We start from the raw sequence: 18,600 nt of genomic DNA, 5'->3' as shown, positions 1-18,600 counted from the left end.
TAAGCTTGAATTAAGTTTTTTTCCCCTCCTGAGAAAGTAAGAAAAATATAAAAATTCTAATGAGTTATTCAATTTATACTATTATTTTAATTTGATTTCTGAACGACGGGGGACACATTAAAGAAAAATCGTTGTTATTATGTAAATCCGAGCATTTTCATATTTATTCACCTTTTAAACCTTCCCTGGACTAACACAATTAATTTAAGACCAAAATTAGCCAAATCGGTCCAGCCGTTCCCGAGTTTTAGCGAGACTAACGAACAGCAATTCATTTTTATATATATAGATAGATAGGGAAGTAATAACATGACATATTGCCACAGAACAGTTTAAAGAGATGAAGCTACATCAGTTCGTTAAGGGGCTTTGGCATGGGCCAATTTAAAAGCTGGGGCAACGCATTCTAACCACTTGCCATTACGTGAACTTCTTGAACGTTTGCTTCCACATATTTAAAAAAAAACAAAGGATAATGTATGTTTGTTTTATTGTTCAAAATAGCAAAAACGCTATATATATTATTCAACTGCTAGATACCTGAAATGGGTTTAACAGAATGGAAGACCTGATTCGCTTGGTACAAAACAGAATGAAGTTTACTGTACTGACGACCAACCTCTAGTAGTGGAGAGGCGTCTGAAGAACACGTAACTCAATCAAATATATTGATACTTAAAAAACATACCCCTGGCATGATATGATCCTTAACGTCCTTGAAAATATCATCCCATTGCTCAGGATGCTGTGGAGCTTCGGTGGGGAGTCTCTTGTGAAGGTATCCTGGCTGGACACTAGGGTACACCTGGAAATCACGGATGTTCTCCAAATAGTCCGCTATGAAGTCCACCAGCTCCTTAGCTGTTGAAGAAAAGAGACAAAATGTTTAATAAATTGGTCCAAATTTCTGGTATCTGTTAGATGGGGTTGCACCTTTAGAGTACAATGTTGTACATAGTATTTTCTTTGACTAACGCGAGTGTTACACATTTAAATAAAACACTTTTAAAAGATTAAAACGCATATAATTGTAACGGTTTTACATTAAATTTTTGCGTAAAAGTTACATTTTTATTTTAGTTAACCCGACGTTTCAAGACCTTTCCAGATCCAGATGTAAAACCGTTACAATTACACGCGTCTTAATCCTTTAAAAGTGTTTTATTTAAATACAATTTTGTATATTTTTATTAAAAAGAGAGAGAGAGAGAGTGGGAGAGTTTCTTGCGCCGCTTCTTCTCTCTCAGAGCGCCATTTGTTTCCAAAGCGGTAGTAGTATCTAGTATATTAGAAATGACATCAAAAAGAATTCTAAAGGAATCAATTTTGAGAAAATAAATGCATTTTATGCCTTTTAGAGTTGGTGAGTTTGCTAATAGGATTCTACAATAATTAGGATAAGCACTCCTACTATTAGGATTAAAGAGCCTTGGCATCCTTTGATATCTAGCTTCAGAGGCTTCCAGAACCTTAGGCTGGGGACATCGAGCTGGCGCTAACATAAAGGATACTGCTTAAGCGTCACGTCCTAATACAGACAATAAAGTTCGACATCATCAAAGGGTTAATGCTAACGGAAAAACCTACGAAAGTTTTGTCAGGATCAGGACAGTGAAAATTGTAATGTTAAAACCAGGAACAGAGATAAACTTTTTATGGTATACTGCTTGGCTAAGTCATGTTAGTAAGTCTTTTTTTGGGCTATTTACAACAGGGTCCCAGAAAATGTACTAAGCCCATATTGTGTTGCATAATGTTATAAAAACGTTTTTGTGGTAAAGGTTGCTTCAGCATGGATGACTTGCTAACTGGTTTGGTATTTGTAAAACGATCAAAATGTAAATCTTGAATTAAAATGAGTTTCTTTCTACTTCTTCTCATTAGCTCAACCCTTTATGAAGTAGCAGTAGATTCAATAAGAATAAATATTTTTTTTGACATTCAAAAGTATCGTTTCCGTGACCTACATGATTTTGACTGGATTTGATTTTAACAGGTACCTAAGTGCTCACAAAAAAAGAAGCCCGATGAGGTTCTTGCGCCCGTTCTTCTCAAGTACGAGGCATAATATATTTTAGAATGATAGGTAGGTTCGAAGGTGGTGGATTTTGAAGTACAATAAGAGATCTAAATGCATGGTACATGAAGGTCATCTGTATGACATCTGACATCCAAAAGGGAAGCCTTGGGCCTATCTTTCGAATAGGAGTGATAAAAATTTGTATTTACAAATTTTATCTTTATTACTGAGGATGGAAACACTATTTTCCATAGTGCCGTACCCATAGGCTTATCTAATTTAATAAGATTAGTAACAAAGGAGACCTTGTCTCTCGTTCTTTTAACTGGCCAGACAGAAAAATCCTATCATTAAATTTTTGTGATCAATAACCGTCGTTAAACAATTATGGCCTTACAAAAAAAACGTTCTTTATACATATACATGAGAAAAAACCAAGAATATGCAAAATGTTTACATTATCGTTGACAACACTGTCAATACAATGATAATTCTGAAGATTTCTGAATGTTATGCAGCTATGCAAATAAACGCGGGAAAGTTTATACGTCCGAATAAACCTATCATAAGTAAAATTTCTATTTGTTGGTATGACTTTATACCAAGTTTATTTGTAAGGTCGTTCGAGTTTAATGGTATTATAACCAATTTTAGGTCACATATAATCTTAATTATAAACTTTAACTAGAAATTCTAACTGATTAAATTATAAAATATTATTATCTATGGTTTTTTTTGGTGTGAGTATTTGAAATGTCATTGCGATGATTGAATCGTTATTGAAAATTAACAAAAGTTTTCCGTAGTTCTTTTTTATGACAATAAGCGACGAGACGAGCAGGACGTTCAGCTGATGGTAATTTTTACTGCCCACTGCAATGCAAATTGCGCTCAGGATTCTTGAAAAACCTAAAAATTCTGAGCGGAACTACAATTGCGCTCGCCACCTTGAGATATAAAATGTATTGTCTCATTTGCCCAGTAATTTCACTAGCTACGATGTTCTTCAGACTGAAACACAATAATGCTTAGGTATACATTGCTGCTTCACGGCAGAAAAAGGCACCGTTGTGGTACCCATAATATAGCCGACATCCTGTGCAAAAGGAGCCTCCCACTGGAAGTTTTTTGCTAGCAGTTATGAGTCCTGTGCAGACAATAGATCGATGAATATTCTTATTGGGGAAAATGTCATCTTGATGACAAGAATTAAATAAAATGATCGGATACTAACTTAACCAGCTAATCTATACTAATAAATGGAGAGCAAGTTTATTCATTCGGTTATGCTTTGAAAACCACTGAAACTATCGGAATAATACCTATACCATTAGATGCAGTGTGTTTCGGAGAAGGTTTTAGTATATAATAAGTTGGTGATTACTTTTCCGGAACCTATACTTTTTGACTTAGAACTACAAATATATTCGCAATACGAATAGGAGGCAGGGGAGTGGGAGGCTCCTTTGCACAGGATGCCGGCTAGATTATGGGTACCACAATGGCGCCTATTTCTGCCGTGAAGCAGTAATGTTTAAACATTACTGTGTTTCGGTCAGCAGAGCGCGGTAGCTAGTGAAATTACTGGGCAAATGAGACTTAACATCTTATGTCTTAAGGTGACGAGCGCAATTGTAGTTCCGCTCAGAATTTTTGGGTTTTTCAAGAATCCTAAGCGGCACTGCATTATAATGGGTAGGGCGTATCAATTAACATCAGCTGAACGTCCTGCTCGTTTCATCCCTTATTTACATAATAAAATACAGTTAAAACACTAAGATGAGCGGGCGCGATAGGACAGTTAGTATTTTATGTAGCAGATTTAAAGTAAATAAAAGATCTAAAAACAATTTAGCCAGGCTACACGAACTTTATTGAATTATATCACTAAACGATGTATGTGACAATAAAGTCACTGCGCGACGAAACGTTTATTTGTTTGCAAATTGCTTCGAAACGGTCGGGGATCTGTTCGTATCTTTATTATATTCTCGAGGCTTACCGGATTCAGTCGTCGTTAAACTTTTAATAATGCGAGTGAATATATATGTATTGATCAAACACTGGCTATTTCTATATTTACTAGGTCTCTAGTAGTTTTTATTATTAAGACCAATGATGTTCTGAGCATTCAGACAAATCACGTCTTATTAAAAGAACGCTGAAGTATGAAACATGCCACAAATAACACCATAATAAGCTTCGGCTGCTATATCTATACATTGCCGCATTTACTCTAGTTGCTTAAAATATTATTGGTCAATAAGCAGCAATCTAAAACAATTATTCAGTTCAGGTTACGTTTGTTGAATTTAGAACCCGATTCGGACAGTGACAGTTGACACACGACTAAGGAGAAGAGTGTGCTTACATTGTCTTTTAGCACACTTTTGCCGTTCCGCTGTCAGACTGTGAATGATATGTCCTTATATTATTATTTGTTTCCAAGTCATGGATGTTTAAAAATGTATTTATGTATGTTTATATGAATTTATGTATGTTTAAGTAAGTATATTGTATTAAATATATCGTTGTCTTGTAACCCATAACATAGGCTATAAATGCTTAACTTGGGGCAAGATAATTTGTGTAAAAAGTGTGTCAATATTATTATTATTATTATGTGAATAATATGTTGCTGATAATAATTGTTACGCCCTGCCCATTACAATGCAGTGCCGCTCAGGATTCTTGAAAAATCCAAAAATTCTGAGAAGCACTACAATAGTGCTCGTCACCTTGAGACATAAGATGTTAAGACTCATTTGCCCAGTAATTTCACTAACTATGGCGCCCTTCAAATCGAAACACAATAATGATTAAACATTCTTGCTTCACGCCAGAAAAAGGTGCCGTTGTGGTATCCATAATATAGCCGGCATCCTGTGCAAAGAAGCCTCCCACTGGTAAATGCCCTTAGTTGCCTCTTACGACACACTTGGGACTGGGACTTCTCTATTCTTTTTTTGCCCTGGCAAGCACAGGGCAAAAAAATATGAAGTCGAAAAACACATTGGTACGTGGCGGTTGAGGATCGAACCGGGGTCGCCTTGGTGAGAGTAAAAGTTTCAATTTATTGCGCCACTGTCGCTTATCCAAAATAATTAACTCTCTTTCATCGTATTTAGAATAGGAAGCCAATTTGAATACTAATTCACGTGGTCGAGTCTATGAAGGCTTTAATTTTCTATCGTTATTTAAATGCAAATCGCATCTTTTTCCCTTAATCAAAGTAAATAAAGATATCTAAAGCCTCGAGAACACATAATTAATTTAATCAATGACATTATACACATATAGACAAATCACGTCGTATTAGAACAAAGCCGGAATATTGAACATTTTTTTTATGACAATATGGGACGAGACGATCAGCTGATGTTAATTGATACACCCTGCCTATGACAATGCAGTACCCCTCAGGACTCTTGAAATACCCAAAAAATCTGAGTGGCACTACAATTGCGCTCGTCACCTTAAGACATAAGATGTTAAGACTCATTTGCCCAGTTATTTCCCTAGCTACGGCGCCCTTCAGACCGAAATAGAAATTACACCTCTTGCTGCTAGACAACCCATGAAATCAGGCTAGGTTTATTACTTTTATGTGCGTGACAAGCTACGTCTTACACTCGTGATTTGTATGTCACTTTGTGTAAGTTTGCGTGCATTGCTCAAAATAGAGGTCAACTATCAACCTCAAATTTTTACTATCAATCTCAAATTTTTTCGACGTTTTCATAGTCTATCTAGAGGCATAAATGATCTAAGGTTGACACGACTAAAGAGAAAAGTGACTAACATTGTCATACTGAAGGAATACCCACGCCTGAACTTTTGTGAAAATTTATTAGTTTAGATTGTTTTCTTCATTTTTAGATTTTTGACAGCTAAAGAAGTTTTATCAGTTCAAAAAATCATCTATCGTTAAAACCGAGGATCACAAAAAAGGGAGGATTTATGGAAAATTTTCTGCTAATAACCTTAAGAGGGTCATTAGTAATAAGGCTAAACCCAATTACATAAACACAGAAGTCAATAATTATCAAAGTTCACAATTACTCGAACTCTAAATAGGCTTTAGATCAATTATTAAGCCTACGATGACATTGACAAACCTGCAATAGTGTAAATATATGTTATAGTATTTTAATTATTTGCTTTATCTGTAACTCATAATTTTCTAAAGATATATATTTTTAAGTTTGATAAATATTGTTAAGTTTTATTTCATTCCTATCAACATTAAATTTAAATTAAATGAAAACGCAGACGGTAATCACTGGTTGACACATAGTTTCCTTCACACATTCAGAGGAATTAATACATAAAAGATGCCTCTTTGTTTTACTTATGAAATATACATTGTACAGGGTATACAAGTAGTCAAGAAAGCAATCTTTAAACGAGCAATTCTTGCATATAAATATATTTAATCTGAATCTCGGAAACGGCTCCAACGATTTTAATGAGATTTAGTATGCAGGTAGTTTCGGGGGCGAAAAATCGATCTAGCTAGGTTTCAATTTTAAAAAATGTAGTTTTATCCTTGTTTTAATGAGAAACTGCTATAATAACATTAGAATACAAAGATAAATTTCGCCAATATATACAAGACTATAATAGCTCAGATGGGAGATTGGGTGATCCGGAAAGCTGAAGACTCCGGTTCGAATCTGGTTGTCCTATTAGTTTTTTTTTGTTAAAGTGGTCGCTAACTATGGGCCTTATGAGGAAACTCATGGTCGCTCAGAGGGCAATTGAGAGGGCTTTGCTTGGAGTTTCCCTCCGAGATCGAATCAGACATATATATTTGAATTTGAATACAAATTTAATTTGTATTCAAATTCAAATATTTTTATTCAAAATAGGATATAAAATCATTTATTATTATTAGGGCTGAGAAGAACGGGCGCAACAGACTCAGCGGGCTTCTTTTTTTTTATATAAAAGTATGGTTATAATGCAAACGCATATATTAATAATTTATATATCTTTTATTTAAGATATCACAAAAATTTTAGAGTATCTTCCACTTCTGAGAGTCTTAAAAGTAAAAAATTATCTTGTGAATAAATTATATAACACAGAAAGGGAATCAACTAACCATTTATTTAATAATTATGTATCACTGTATCGGCGTGGCCTTAAGACCTTGTTACTAAGCCGCAGCATACTAATACATACTATGTATTATAATATAATATTGACACTCTTCAACACAATTTTTTCTCGCTAGGAAAGAGAATATGCATTTAAATTGCATTCCTTTTCTTTCTTATAGCCTGGTACCATGGGTGCGAGACAACGATATATTTAATACGATGTTATACACATAAACATCTCTGACTCAGAAACAAACAATATTCATCATATAAATATTTGCATGTACTAGGATTTGAACCCGGAACCTCCAGATTAGTAGGCTTGGTCCAATAACCAAAGGGCTATATGGGTTGAATAATTTTCCATTCAATTCTTCTATTTTAACGAAGAAGATTATTTCTATGACGTTGCTTTTTGGTCCTTCGATGTCGGCACTTCCATTGTGAATCAAAGTTCACTATTCTTATCAGAAGGGAACGTGAGCTGTGCTTAGACCGTCGTGAGACAGGTTAGTATTTATCACCTGATGTCATGTTGTTGTGATTAGTTAGTTAGTTTAGCTGGGCTATTTACACACTTAGCCTCTTGATTAGGCCATTGTGTGTTTTTATATGTCTTTTTACTCCAACCAGCCCAGCTCATTCCAGAAGTCTAGCAGAATTTTTCTGCAGGCATCCGGAAGCGATCCTGGTGATTGGAGTATTTATGCCCGTTGTTCGGCCGACACTACTGCACTCCATAAGCACGTGTTCTTGCGTTTCCTCTGCCTCCATGCATCCTCTGCACAAAGGGCTGTCTGTTACACCTATGATAGACAGATGCTTGTTCAAGGGACAGTGACCGGTGGCATAACCTACAATTGTACGAATTTTTTCTCTGTGTAGTCTCATTAGGTTGCAGGCGAACCTCTTTGGTGGCACCGGAACCGCATTATTTGTTTGCCTTCAACCTATGCTGTTTCTACATTCTGTTAAGTGGGATTGTTCCGTTTTTTCTCGCAGCCATTTTTTTATTTGGGCCTGAGTTGTGATTAGTTCGAAATACCGCTCAATACAAGAAGAACGGCAGTTTCGGACATTTGGTTAATGCACTCGGCCGAGCGGCTGGTGGTGCGAAGCTACCATCCGCGGGATTATGTCTGAATGCCTCAGGCTATATTTAACCGTGACACCATGGCAGCGCAACCAGTCGCCCTTCCAAACAAGACATGTTACAGAGACAACTTAGGGACCTTCAAGAAAAAAGCATACCCCACCTTAAAGGCCGGCAAAGCATTTCTTGATACCTGTTGTTGCGGATATCCATGGGCGGTTGCCTCACCTCTCCCCATCCCGTGGCTCTTTTGCTAATTTGCCCCCTTATATAAAAAAAGACACCAGAGTCCAAAAGACAATTATACCTGTAAGGCCGAAGTCAGCCTAGCGGAATCTGGCAAGCATTAACCAACTGAGGAGCCCCGAGAATCAGGAGGGTCTAAGCAATGTGACTTTACTGGTCACGTTTTAACTTCGAAGCCCATTTGGAACGTGACGAACAGTGCGAGTGGTTTTAACATGTGCACCACTGTGTCGAAGTTTAGAATTTACCTCAGTCGGGGCTCAGAGTAGTCTGAAGACGACTTTTGTTCCTAGCGGGGTGTTGTGCTTGGTAGAGCAGCGTCATGCTGCGATCTGTTGAGACTCAGATCTCCGCTACAAACTTCGAAATTTACGCCCCAAATGTTAGCAGTGGGAGGCTCCTTTGCACAGGATGCCGGCTAGATTATGGGTACCACAACGGCGACTATTTCTGCCGTGAAGCAGTAATGTGTAAGCTTTACTGAGTTTCGGTCTGATGGGCGCCGTAGCTTGTGAAATTACTGGGCAAATGAGACTTAATATCTTATGTATCAAGGTGACTGTAACGCTGCTCAGAATTCTTGGATAACCATCAGCTGAACGTCCTACTCGTCTCGTCCTTTATTTTCATAAAAGAAATGTTCTATTTGCTGTTATAATTTACAATGGTGTAGTATAAAACTTAGCAAAACTTACTTTTGCTGAGATCTATAGACCGTACTTAGACTTCGCTCAGACTTTACTTATGGAAAACTTAGTTGAGCGTAAGCTTAACATAACCTTTGATTTCATTTTTATTGTCATTTGGCAGTTGAAATAATATTGAGCTTAAGCTACAACATCTCAATGCAAAAGTCAAGTTCGCGGTCAATTACACTGTAATATAAATAGATGTGATAAATAAATCAACAAAAGTAATGAAAAAAAAACTATGATTGTTTTAAGGAGAATAAATGGTAAGACGAGTAAGACTTCCAACTGATTGTTAGTGATACGCACTGCATTTTAAGATGTAGTGCCACTCAGATTTTTTGTTGTGCTCGTCACTTTGAGACATAAGATGTTAGCCCAGGAATTGACGACTAGATTATCATCATTATATAAGGTGGATGACGTCCAGTGCTGGACAAAGCCCTCCACCAAAGATTTCTACGATGATCTGTCCTGCACTGCTTTTATCCAACTTATTCCGGCGATCTTGACCATCGTCGGTCGATCTTGTGGTTGACCAACACTGCGTCTTCCGGAACATAGTCGCCATTCGAGGACTATTATACAAATTACGATCTATTACCTAATATTTTTGATCTAAATGAGTTGTTATGATATCTTTTAGAAAGATCTTTTAAGTCTTTTTACAATTAATGACTGTTTTAAAATAATACTTGCAATGTATTCTAGAAACAATCAAATAGTATCCATAAAAGTATTTTTTTTGTGTTTGCTTGTGCGTATGTATGTCCAGGTAAATCGCAAACCTATTGAATAGATAAAATTTTAATGTTACATGATATCACAATGTACTGTAAGTGTTTTGTTAAATGGAGAGGTGATAGAACCGGTGGAATCTGCTATATTTCTTGGCATAACTCTAGATTCCAATTTACAATGGGACCCCCATATTGAAGGATTGGCGAACAGACTTAGTTCTGCAGCATACGCGGTTAAAAGATTAGACAATTAACTGACATAGATACGGCGCGACTAGTATACTTTAGTTATTTCTATAGTATTATGTCCTATGGTATATTGCTATGGGGCAACGCTGCCGATATTAATACAATATTTGTGCTGCAGAAGAGGGCTATTCGCGCTATTTATAACCTAGGTCCTAAAGAATCATTGAGAGCAAAATTCAAAGAAATTAACATCTTGACTATTGCTTCTCAATATATTCTTGATAATGTAATGTATGTTCATAGGCACATAAGTGAATTTGCTAGAAACTGTCATAACCGTAACGTTAACACCAGGAACAGGCATAAAATTTTAATTCCTACTACTCGGCTAAGTCGAGTTAGTAAGTCTTTTGGGGGCGATGTATATGCTTTTACAACAAGATCCCAGAAAATGTTCAAAACAAAAGTATAACGTTATTCAAAAGAATTGTTAAAAAACGTTTGTGTGGTAAAGGTTATTATAACATAAATGACTTTCTTAATGATACCACATATTGGGAATGGTGTGACCGCCCTCAGGCTATTAAATAATAAGTTTAATTGTACAATATTACTTTGTAAACATATTTTTTCGTTGAAAAAAAAAGCCCGCTGAGTTTGTTGCGCCCGCTCTTCTCAGGTCTGCGGCATTCATTTTGGAATGGGTGGTAGTTTTTGAATTGCAATAAGTGATGTCACATCCTATTTTTAATAAAAATATTTGAATTTGTAACGTGGCAACTGGGCCGAAGTGGGCGACTTAATTTATGTTAAAATCCCTTACTAGCGTTACTTTAAACGTACCTTTAACCCTGAATTCTTGATGATCCATACTTGGATATTCCTGTAACAAAAACATCATCATTATTATTCACATCATCAGATGAAAAAAAAAAATATTATTTTAAACAAGAGGGGCCAAACGGGCGTGATTGGAGAGGCAACCGCGCATTCACAACAACAGGGCTGAAAGGATGCATTGCCAATTTTTTTTATGACAATAAAGGATGACACGAGCATGACGTTCAGCTGATAGTATTTGATACGCCCTGCCCATTACAATGCAGCGCCGTTCAGGATTCTTAAAAAACTCAATAATTCTAAGCGGCACTACAATAATTGTGCTCGTCACCTTGAGACATAAGATGTTAAATCTCATTTGCCCAGTAGGTTCACTAGCTACGGCGAACTTCAGCCCGAAACAAAATAATGCTGACACATGCTCTATTCTTGAAGGTGCCTAAGTCGTATCAGTTCAGGAAAGCAGCAGCCTTAAATTTATTCCTCAAAATGGCTGTGCGAGGCGAGAAGTTGTGGAATGCCTGATGTCAACCTGATGCGGGTGGAATGCAGCATTTTGACGTCATGTCCGGTGGTGGTATTCGGCTGTATGATAAGAGGCGAGATGAACAAGTTATTCTACTGCCTGTAGATTACAATGTTATGCTGTTCAGGATCCCTGAATACAGAAAACTACATTCAATCAAATAATATGTAGTAGAGTAAAAGTAACTGCTTTAAAAATGCATGAGAAATAGGGGAATAACCCAACTTCTACGGATCACCTCATGCGTGATGAAAATAATATTAAAAAAATAGGAATAATAATAATACATATTGATATCGCGCATTTTGGATAATAAAATACATCAATCATACCATTCCTAATTTAAACTTATTGTAAAGAATTATGCACTTTTTAACCGACTTCAAAAAAGGAGGACGTTCTCAATTCGTCGGTTTTTTTATGTTTGTTACCTCAGAACTTTCGACTGGGTGAACCGATTTTGATAATTCTTTTTTAATTTGAAGCTTCTTTTATATATTTGTGCTTCCCGTGTAGTCCCATTTCAATTTGGTCCAGATCTGACAATGTCAACCATGAGAAAAACATAAAAGTAACTTAAATTTGCCCACCGATTCCAAAAATAACAATAATCGTTACTAGAATTAGATTATACGCAATTATTTTTATACGTTTTATTGCATATTATATCTATTGTTTCGGAATAGTGTTTTTGAAGTCGGTTTTTTTGTTAAAATGTTTTTCTATTATTTATAATTATTAGAAGCTACGGAAAATTAGGCCACCATCTTTTCATGTAGTTTCACAAAACATCTCATTGTACTTCAATTTTTATAAGATACATAATACTATTTGGCGAACTAAGCATGACTAATTCGTGGTCGCCAATCGATAAGGCTTACTTTAGTACGGCTTCCACACGTATAAGCCGTTTATGTCTACCTCTAATGCCGTCCAAAATTGTGAACTTCATTGGCATTTGATGACTATGATAATACTGCTATTATATTTATTAGATACTACGAGTATGCTGCCCGGAGACAGTTAATTCTGCCAAAAGTTAAAAGTAAAAATTAACTGACATAGGTTTTTCCGAGTGATCCCGTTATTTATCTATAAATATGCATTTTAAAACTGTAATATCTTCGAAAATATTCATTTAAATTACATACTGTAAAGGACCATATTGATGTATATTAAATTCACAATGTATTTAATGTACATAATTGGATAATGATTAATGCTCTATTGCTTAAAATTGCTTCGTAAATGAGCTATTATTTCTCGGATAAAGTATAGGATAAAAATGGTTATTAAAGGCTATTCCTCAGAGATAAACATACATCATCGCGGACTTTTTTGTAGGCCTTTTTAAGTTGTATCATACTGTAGTACATTATTTTGATCTATCTCGTAGAGTTCAGCCAACATTTGAAATGTTAGGGCCAAAAATGTGTTCATTTACGACATCACATTAGAAACTACTAAAATGATCAGTGTTTCTCTACTATATTATGCATTTTAATACATGCAAAACCAGAAAAATCGGGTAGAACCTACCCCTAACACCTTCCCCTGCAACTTATCCCTAATTGTAGGTATCTGGATCGGGACTCTTTGTGCATTTATCCTAGCTAGTGCGTGTGTGTATGTGTAGCCTAATTGTGTACCTACGGGACCTACCTATCGTGTTCCTTATGCCCTAGCCCTAGCCATAGGGTTCAAAAAAATATCTAAATGTATAGATAAGTCCGGGATTTTCTATCACCAGGAGACCTACACATAAATATATATTTTAAATCACTCCATCTATTAAAAAAAACCGCATCAAAATCCGTTGCGTACTTTTAAAGATCTAAGCACACATAGGGACAGACTAAGCGATTTTGTTTTATACTATTTAGTGATAGGTCAAAATATTGTACATTCTTAATAGACTTTAGCTGTGGGTAGATATTTTGCAGAGATTTTGCCGTGAAGCAGTGACGTGCAAGTATTCTTTTGCAGGGCGCTGTAGCTGGTGAAATTACAAAACTTATTATAACCTACACTAATATTTAAATTTGAACATTGAACTAAAAGCTGCTTTACCAACCATAACACTAAGTCGAATCCAGCCGTCTTTACCCGAGCGACCGTTATTTAGAGAGTGTGCATAGCGCGCTTAAAGAATTTTCCATTTCAAAAATGTGTGCACGTATGAAGTATGGCCGCCATATCAATTATATCATATTTACAATAGACCCAGGCTTCGCGAGTCAATAACAACGGAGTTATTGAAGACAAACAAAATGGACAACGTGTGATAGATCTTTTCTATTACTATTTATATCTGTACAACGTGTTTATATTGAGTTCCCATAACTTTAGGGTTATAATCTATAGATAAAAAGAAAAAGAAAATTTCAAGTAACATGTATTCTTAGATGCATATTATGGGTATTAAAAATGTTTGTAAATGTATTTTGTGTCTTGATTGCAAACAGTTCTAATCTTAGCGACGTTGCCAAACTTACATATTTTTATGCACCGTTCCGTTTTTACACAAAAATATAAAAAAAACAATAAATTTTGGGGGTCCACCATACTTAGAACTGAAACTCAAATTTTTTTTTCTTCAAACCTATATGTATTATTTTGTAAGCCCATATGTATATGCCGGATTAGCCATATAGCAAGTGTAGCAATTGCTACGGGCCCCGCGCAAAAGGGGTCCCACTCATCTCTGTCTCATCATAATTTTGAGAGAAACTCATTAAGATATTGAATTTCTTGATGTGGCAAAAACGTGAAACTTTACAGCTTTTCCCACTGAGACAACCCACGTCAGACACTCGGTAACCGACTATTTCCAGTGTATTTACCAAGAACTCATTGAAAGAATTTGCTACGGGCCCCGCGTTAGCTTAATCCGTTACTGTGAGGTTTCTAATATCAATTTTTTCTCAACTGAGAGACATGAGATCTAGTAAGTAGTTTTTTTTAATACGTCATAAATCGTATGTTACTTGCTGCTACGGCACCCGTCATGGGCGAGTTCGACTCCCACTTGGCCGCTTTTGCATTAATAAGTAAGTAAGTACAATCATTCATAATTTGTAGCTCTTAGTATGCAACGTTGCCAATTTTCTCATAAAGGTGTGTGACATTGTCATTTGATAATTATTTCAATTATTATTATGTATGAAAGATAAGAAACGCAAAAATACAAAATTAAAAAAAAAATCATACACCATTCGATTCTAATAAACGGTCTCGTTAATACCTACTCTTTATCAGAACTCAACATAAACACGTTGTATCTATATATATAAAAATTAATTGCTGTTCGTTAGTCTCGCTAAAACTCGAGAACGGCTGGATCGATTTGGCTAATTTTGGTCTTGAATTATTTGTGAAAGTCCAGAGAAGGTTTGAAAGGTGAATAAATATGAAAATGCTCGGAATTAAATAAAAACAACAATTTTGTATTTTCCTTTGATGTGTTCCCCGCCGTTCAGGAATCAAATTGAAAGAATAGTTTAAAACGAATAACTAATTAGAATTTATACCTTTCAAACTCTCTCAGGAGGTAAAAATAAACAAAATTTTATATACACATAACGTTGTCGGGTCAGCTAGTATAGAATAAAAATTAATTTTCTTTAAGGCGCAATCACGCAAAGACCACTAAATGTATTGGGGTGATATTGCTTTTTTTGATTCCATTGAGCCTTTCCCATTTCAAGGGATCCGTGCTTCAAAAGGAATAAAGCGGCCAAGTGTGAGTCGGACTCGACCATGAAGTGTAGCAGCAAGTACATAATATCAAAGTTCTTTAATAATAATAATATTTGAGATGATTAAATGAAAGGTTTACCGCAATTTATTGCGGTTTACGAATTATGAGATATTAAAAAAAAACTACTTTTTTTTTTCTTATGGAATAGGAGGACAAACGAGCGTACGGGTCACCTGTTGTTAAGTGATCACCGCCGCCCACACTCTCTTGCAACACCAGAGGAATCACAGGAGCGTTGCCGGCCTTTAAGGAAGGTGTACGCGCTTTTTTTGAAGGTACCCATGTTGTATCCTCCCGGAAACACCGCACAAGGAAGTTCATTCCACAGCTTTGTAGTACGTGGAAGAAAGCTCCTTGTAAACCGCACTGTGGAGGACCGCCACAGATCCAGATGGTGAGGAAGATATCCTAACTTGTGGCGGGTCGTGCGAAGGTGGAATTCGGCGGCAGGAATTAGGTTAAACAGCTCTACTTACTAGATCTCGTTTAAATGAGGTAGATGTTTGCATGGTAATGTACATCATATATTTTTTTTAGTTTTATCATTCTCTTATTTCAGAAGTTACACATTTTACCACTTTAGAAGTGTCTGTCTCTCGCGCAAACGATTCAGTTTAGAAAAAAATTATATTGGAAAACTTAATATCATTTTTGAAGACCTATCCATACATGTATGGGTTTCATGAAAAAAATATTTCAGTTCTAAGTATAGGGAACCCACAAAATTTTTTGTTATTTTTTTCTACTTTTTGGTGAAAATCTTAATGCGGTTTACACAATACACATACTTACCAAGTTTTAACAGTATAGTTATTATAGTTTCGGAAAAAAGTGGCTGTGACATACGGACGGACAGGCAGACAGACATGACTAATCCATAAGGGTTCCGTTTTTTGCCATTTGGCTACGGAACCCTAAAAAGGCAACCTTTATCGAGTTGAAAACGATATAGTGTCTTGAAGCTGTGAATAAATCAAACTTCTAAGTTAACTTAAATAAAAGAAACGGTCGTTTTTGCCGCAATATAGGTATGTTTCGGCACTCTCAAGAAAATGAAAATTTATTAAGTATTTTCCATTAACCTAGAACTATGAGATTTGCCAAGTTTTACCGTCTTATACTTACAAAGTATTAGGAAAAGTTTGAAAACTAAACATTTGTAATTAAATCATAAAAAAAGGTTCTTTATGCAAGGAACAGCGGTCAAAATTTTCAATTAGGTTTAACGTGTTACGTACGGTGTCAAATGAAAAGGCTTCATTAGCACAAAATTAAACAGATTTTTAATTATTATTACGACTTTTTGACTTGCGAATTATGAATAAAACCTTTTCCCTTCTTATAAAAATAAGTAGGTACCTAATAACATCTAAAACACTATTCCAATACAATAGATATAATATGCACTAAAAAGTATAAAACAAATTGCGAATTTGTATTAAATTTTTGAATTTCAATAAGTGATTTAATATTCTATTTTGAATAAAAATATTTGAATTTGAATGGGACACGCTTTTGCGACTCAAAACTCCAGAACATATATGTATCAGACTGCGACTATATTTGAACACGGAAAATGAGCCTAACATTTTCGCAGCCCACAGTCTCTTATTAAACACATTGATACTAGGCGGGCGATTTTATGAGGAAAATTAGTGCACAGAATCGTCCAAAAGTAATATATATAAACGTCGTATGTGATATTCTAATTCTCATTCATTTTAAATAAATTTAATGTAAATATTGTCTTGCAAACATTTCGTAAAATACAGCAGGGTCTTCCAATCCTTATTTTAAGTTAAGGAACTGAGTTATTTAGTTGTAAATATTAAACTCTTTCGCGACGGGTTGTTGGTTCAAAACCCGAATGATAAATTTTACGTTTATCCTATGCGATAAAAATGGGATACCTTATTATTGTTTAATGTTTTATTTAGTTATTTTTCTGTTTTTTACTGTTAACATATATTTCAGTTAACTTCAAAGATATTAACCCACTAATCAATTTCAATCTTATTGAATCAATAAACTAAAATAAATTAAATGACCTATATAAACATTTTTTTAGATAATTTTGATTAATTTTACTTTAAAATCAATTTATGTTTTGTTAATTACAATTTGACCAGATTTTTACTTCCATGAAAAATAAATAAATAAAAATAAAAGATTTTTGCTCGTTTCATATTACATTACAACACTACATCGTATCCACTGAATTCTTTGATAAAACAAAAAAGCAATGAAATCAATAATTACGAAAATAACATATTGAAAATACGTATCAAACAGTCTAATTTTAGTAGAAATATAGATAAAAATATATTATATCTTGTTTTACAAAAAAAAATTACGATAAAAAATTCATACTTTAATATTTTTAAAATTTCTATTTTTATTATTTATAAAAAACACAAAAGCACTCACCCGGTACACTTAGAAACCGAAAATACGAAAATTGCGGAGTAGATTTTTTTATTTAACTCGAAAACGAACTCAATACTGTGAGCCGAGGATGCAAAGTAACGCTTTTATAGGGCGGCGGTGTTTCGCGATTCTTGAGTCAACTAGTTGACTGATCAATTGTAGGGAGCGGTCATGGTGACACGCGGAACGGAGAACGGAATGGTTTCGAACTGCTAGATAAAATAAATGTATAAGTATAATATTTTAAACAAAACAATTTTTAAACTGCCGATCACCTGAAGCGAAGGAAAAATGCATCACTTGGTGATGAATACATATTTGTTTCCTTTGGGATAGAGATGATGGGTTTTTAGGGATCATCGGCATAAAAAATCCTCACAACACAGAGTTATCCAAGCACGTTGCTGATTTGACAGGTGACCCAAGGTTTGGCACGTACCTCTGTTAGAGGTCAAGTATGCCATACGATGGATAACGTTAACAATGACCAGTAAAATCTTCATGATATTTACTATTTGTAAGTAAAATTAATAATTTAATGGATTATTAAATTTGTATATCTAAATAGATATAAAAATGAATCAATCTAATTATTATCAAATGTAAACATTTTTGTTATAAATATTCTTATGAAACAAGCGACAATTCCTCTTCATAAAGCATTCTCTCTCCCTCTGGAAAAATATTCATTTATTAACAATCAAGTGATAATTTCATTCAGTTCACACTCCACGTGAAATAACTTTTTTCGAATAATACTTTAATTTGTTGTGGCACCTTAAATAGTCCTCATATATTAGCTGACTGGCTAAATAATAATATTAGTCTTGATACTGGCATATAGCACTTCGTATACGTTTTTCTGTATCAAATCACGCCTTCATTTGGACAATAAGCGGGTTATCAAAATACTTTTTGTCTTTGTATACTTTTAAGTTCATTTATAAGTACAATTTCAAAATGGG

General features: G+C 35.0%; 1 protein-coding gene across 1 annotated transcript in view; it reads right to left on the bottom strand.

Annotated features, from left to right (window-relative positions):
- LOC126968304 (histidine decarboxylase) overlaps positions 1–17,704 on the bottom strand; it is a 44,422-nt gene extending 26,718 nt beyond the window's left edge. Inside the window, exons 1-3 of the mRNA XM_050813221.1 lie at positions 17,636–17,704; positions 10,926–10,965; positions 689–861 (exon numbers count right to left, since the gene is read on the bottom strand). Of these exons, the coding sequence (XP_050669178.1) occupies positions 689–861; positions 10,926–10,953 (201 nt within the window). The 5' untranslated portion in view covers positions 10,954–10,965; positions 17,636–17,704. The remainder of the gene's footprint in view (positions 1–688; positions 862–10,925; positions 10,966–17,635) is intronic.
- Positions 17,705–18,600: the final 896 nt, after the last annotated feature.

The sequence above is a fragment of the Leptidea sinapis genome, chromosome 15, assembly GCF_905404315.1.
Source record: "Leptidea sinapis chromosome 15, ilLepSina1.1, whole genome shotgun sequence".
NCBI lineage: Eukaryota > Metazoa > Arthropoda > Insecta > Lepidoptera > Pieridae > Leptidea > Leptidea sinapis.
Note: the sequence above shows the minus strand (reverse complement) of the source record. Positions and strands in the feature narration are given on the sequence as shown.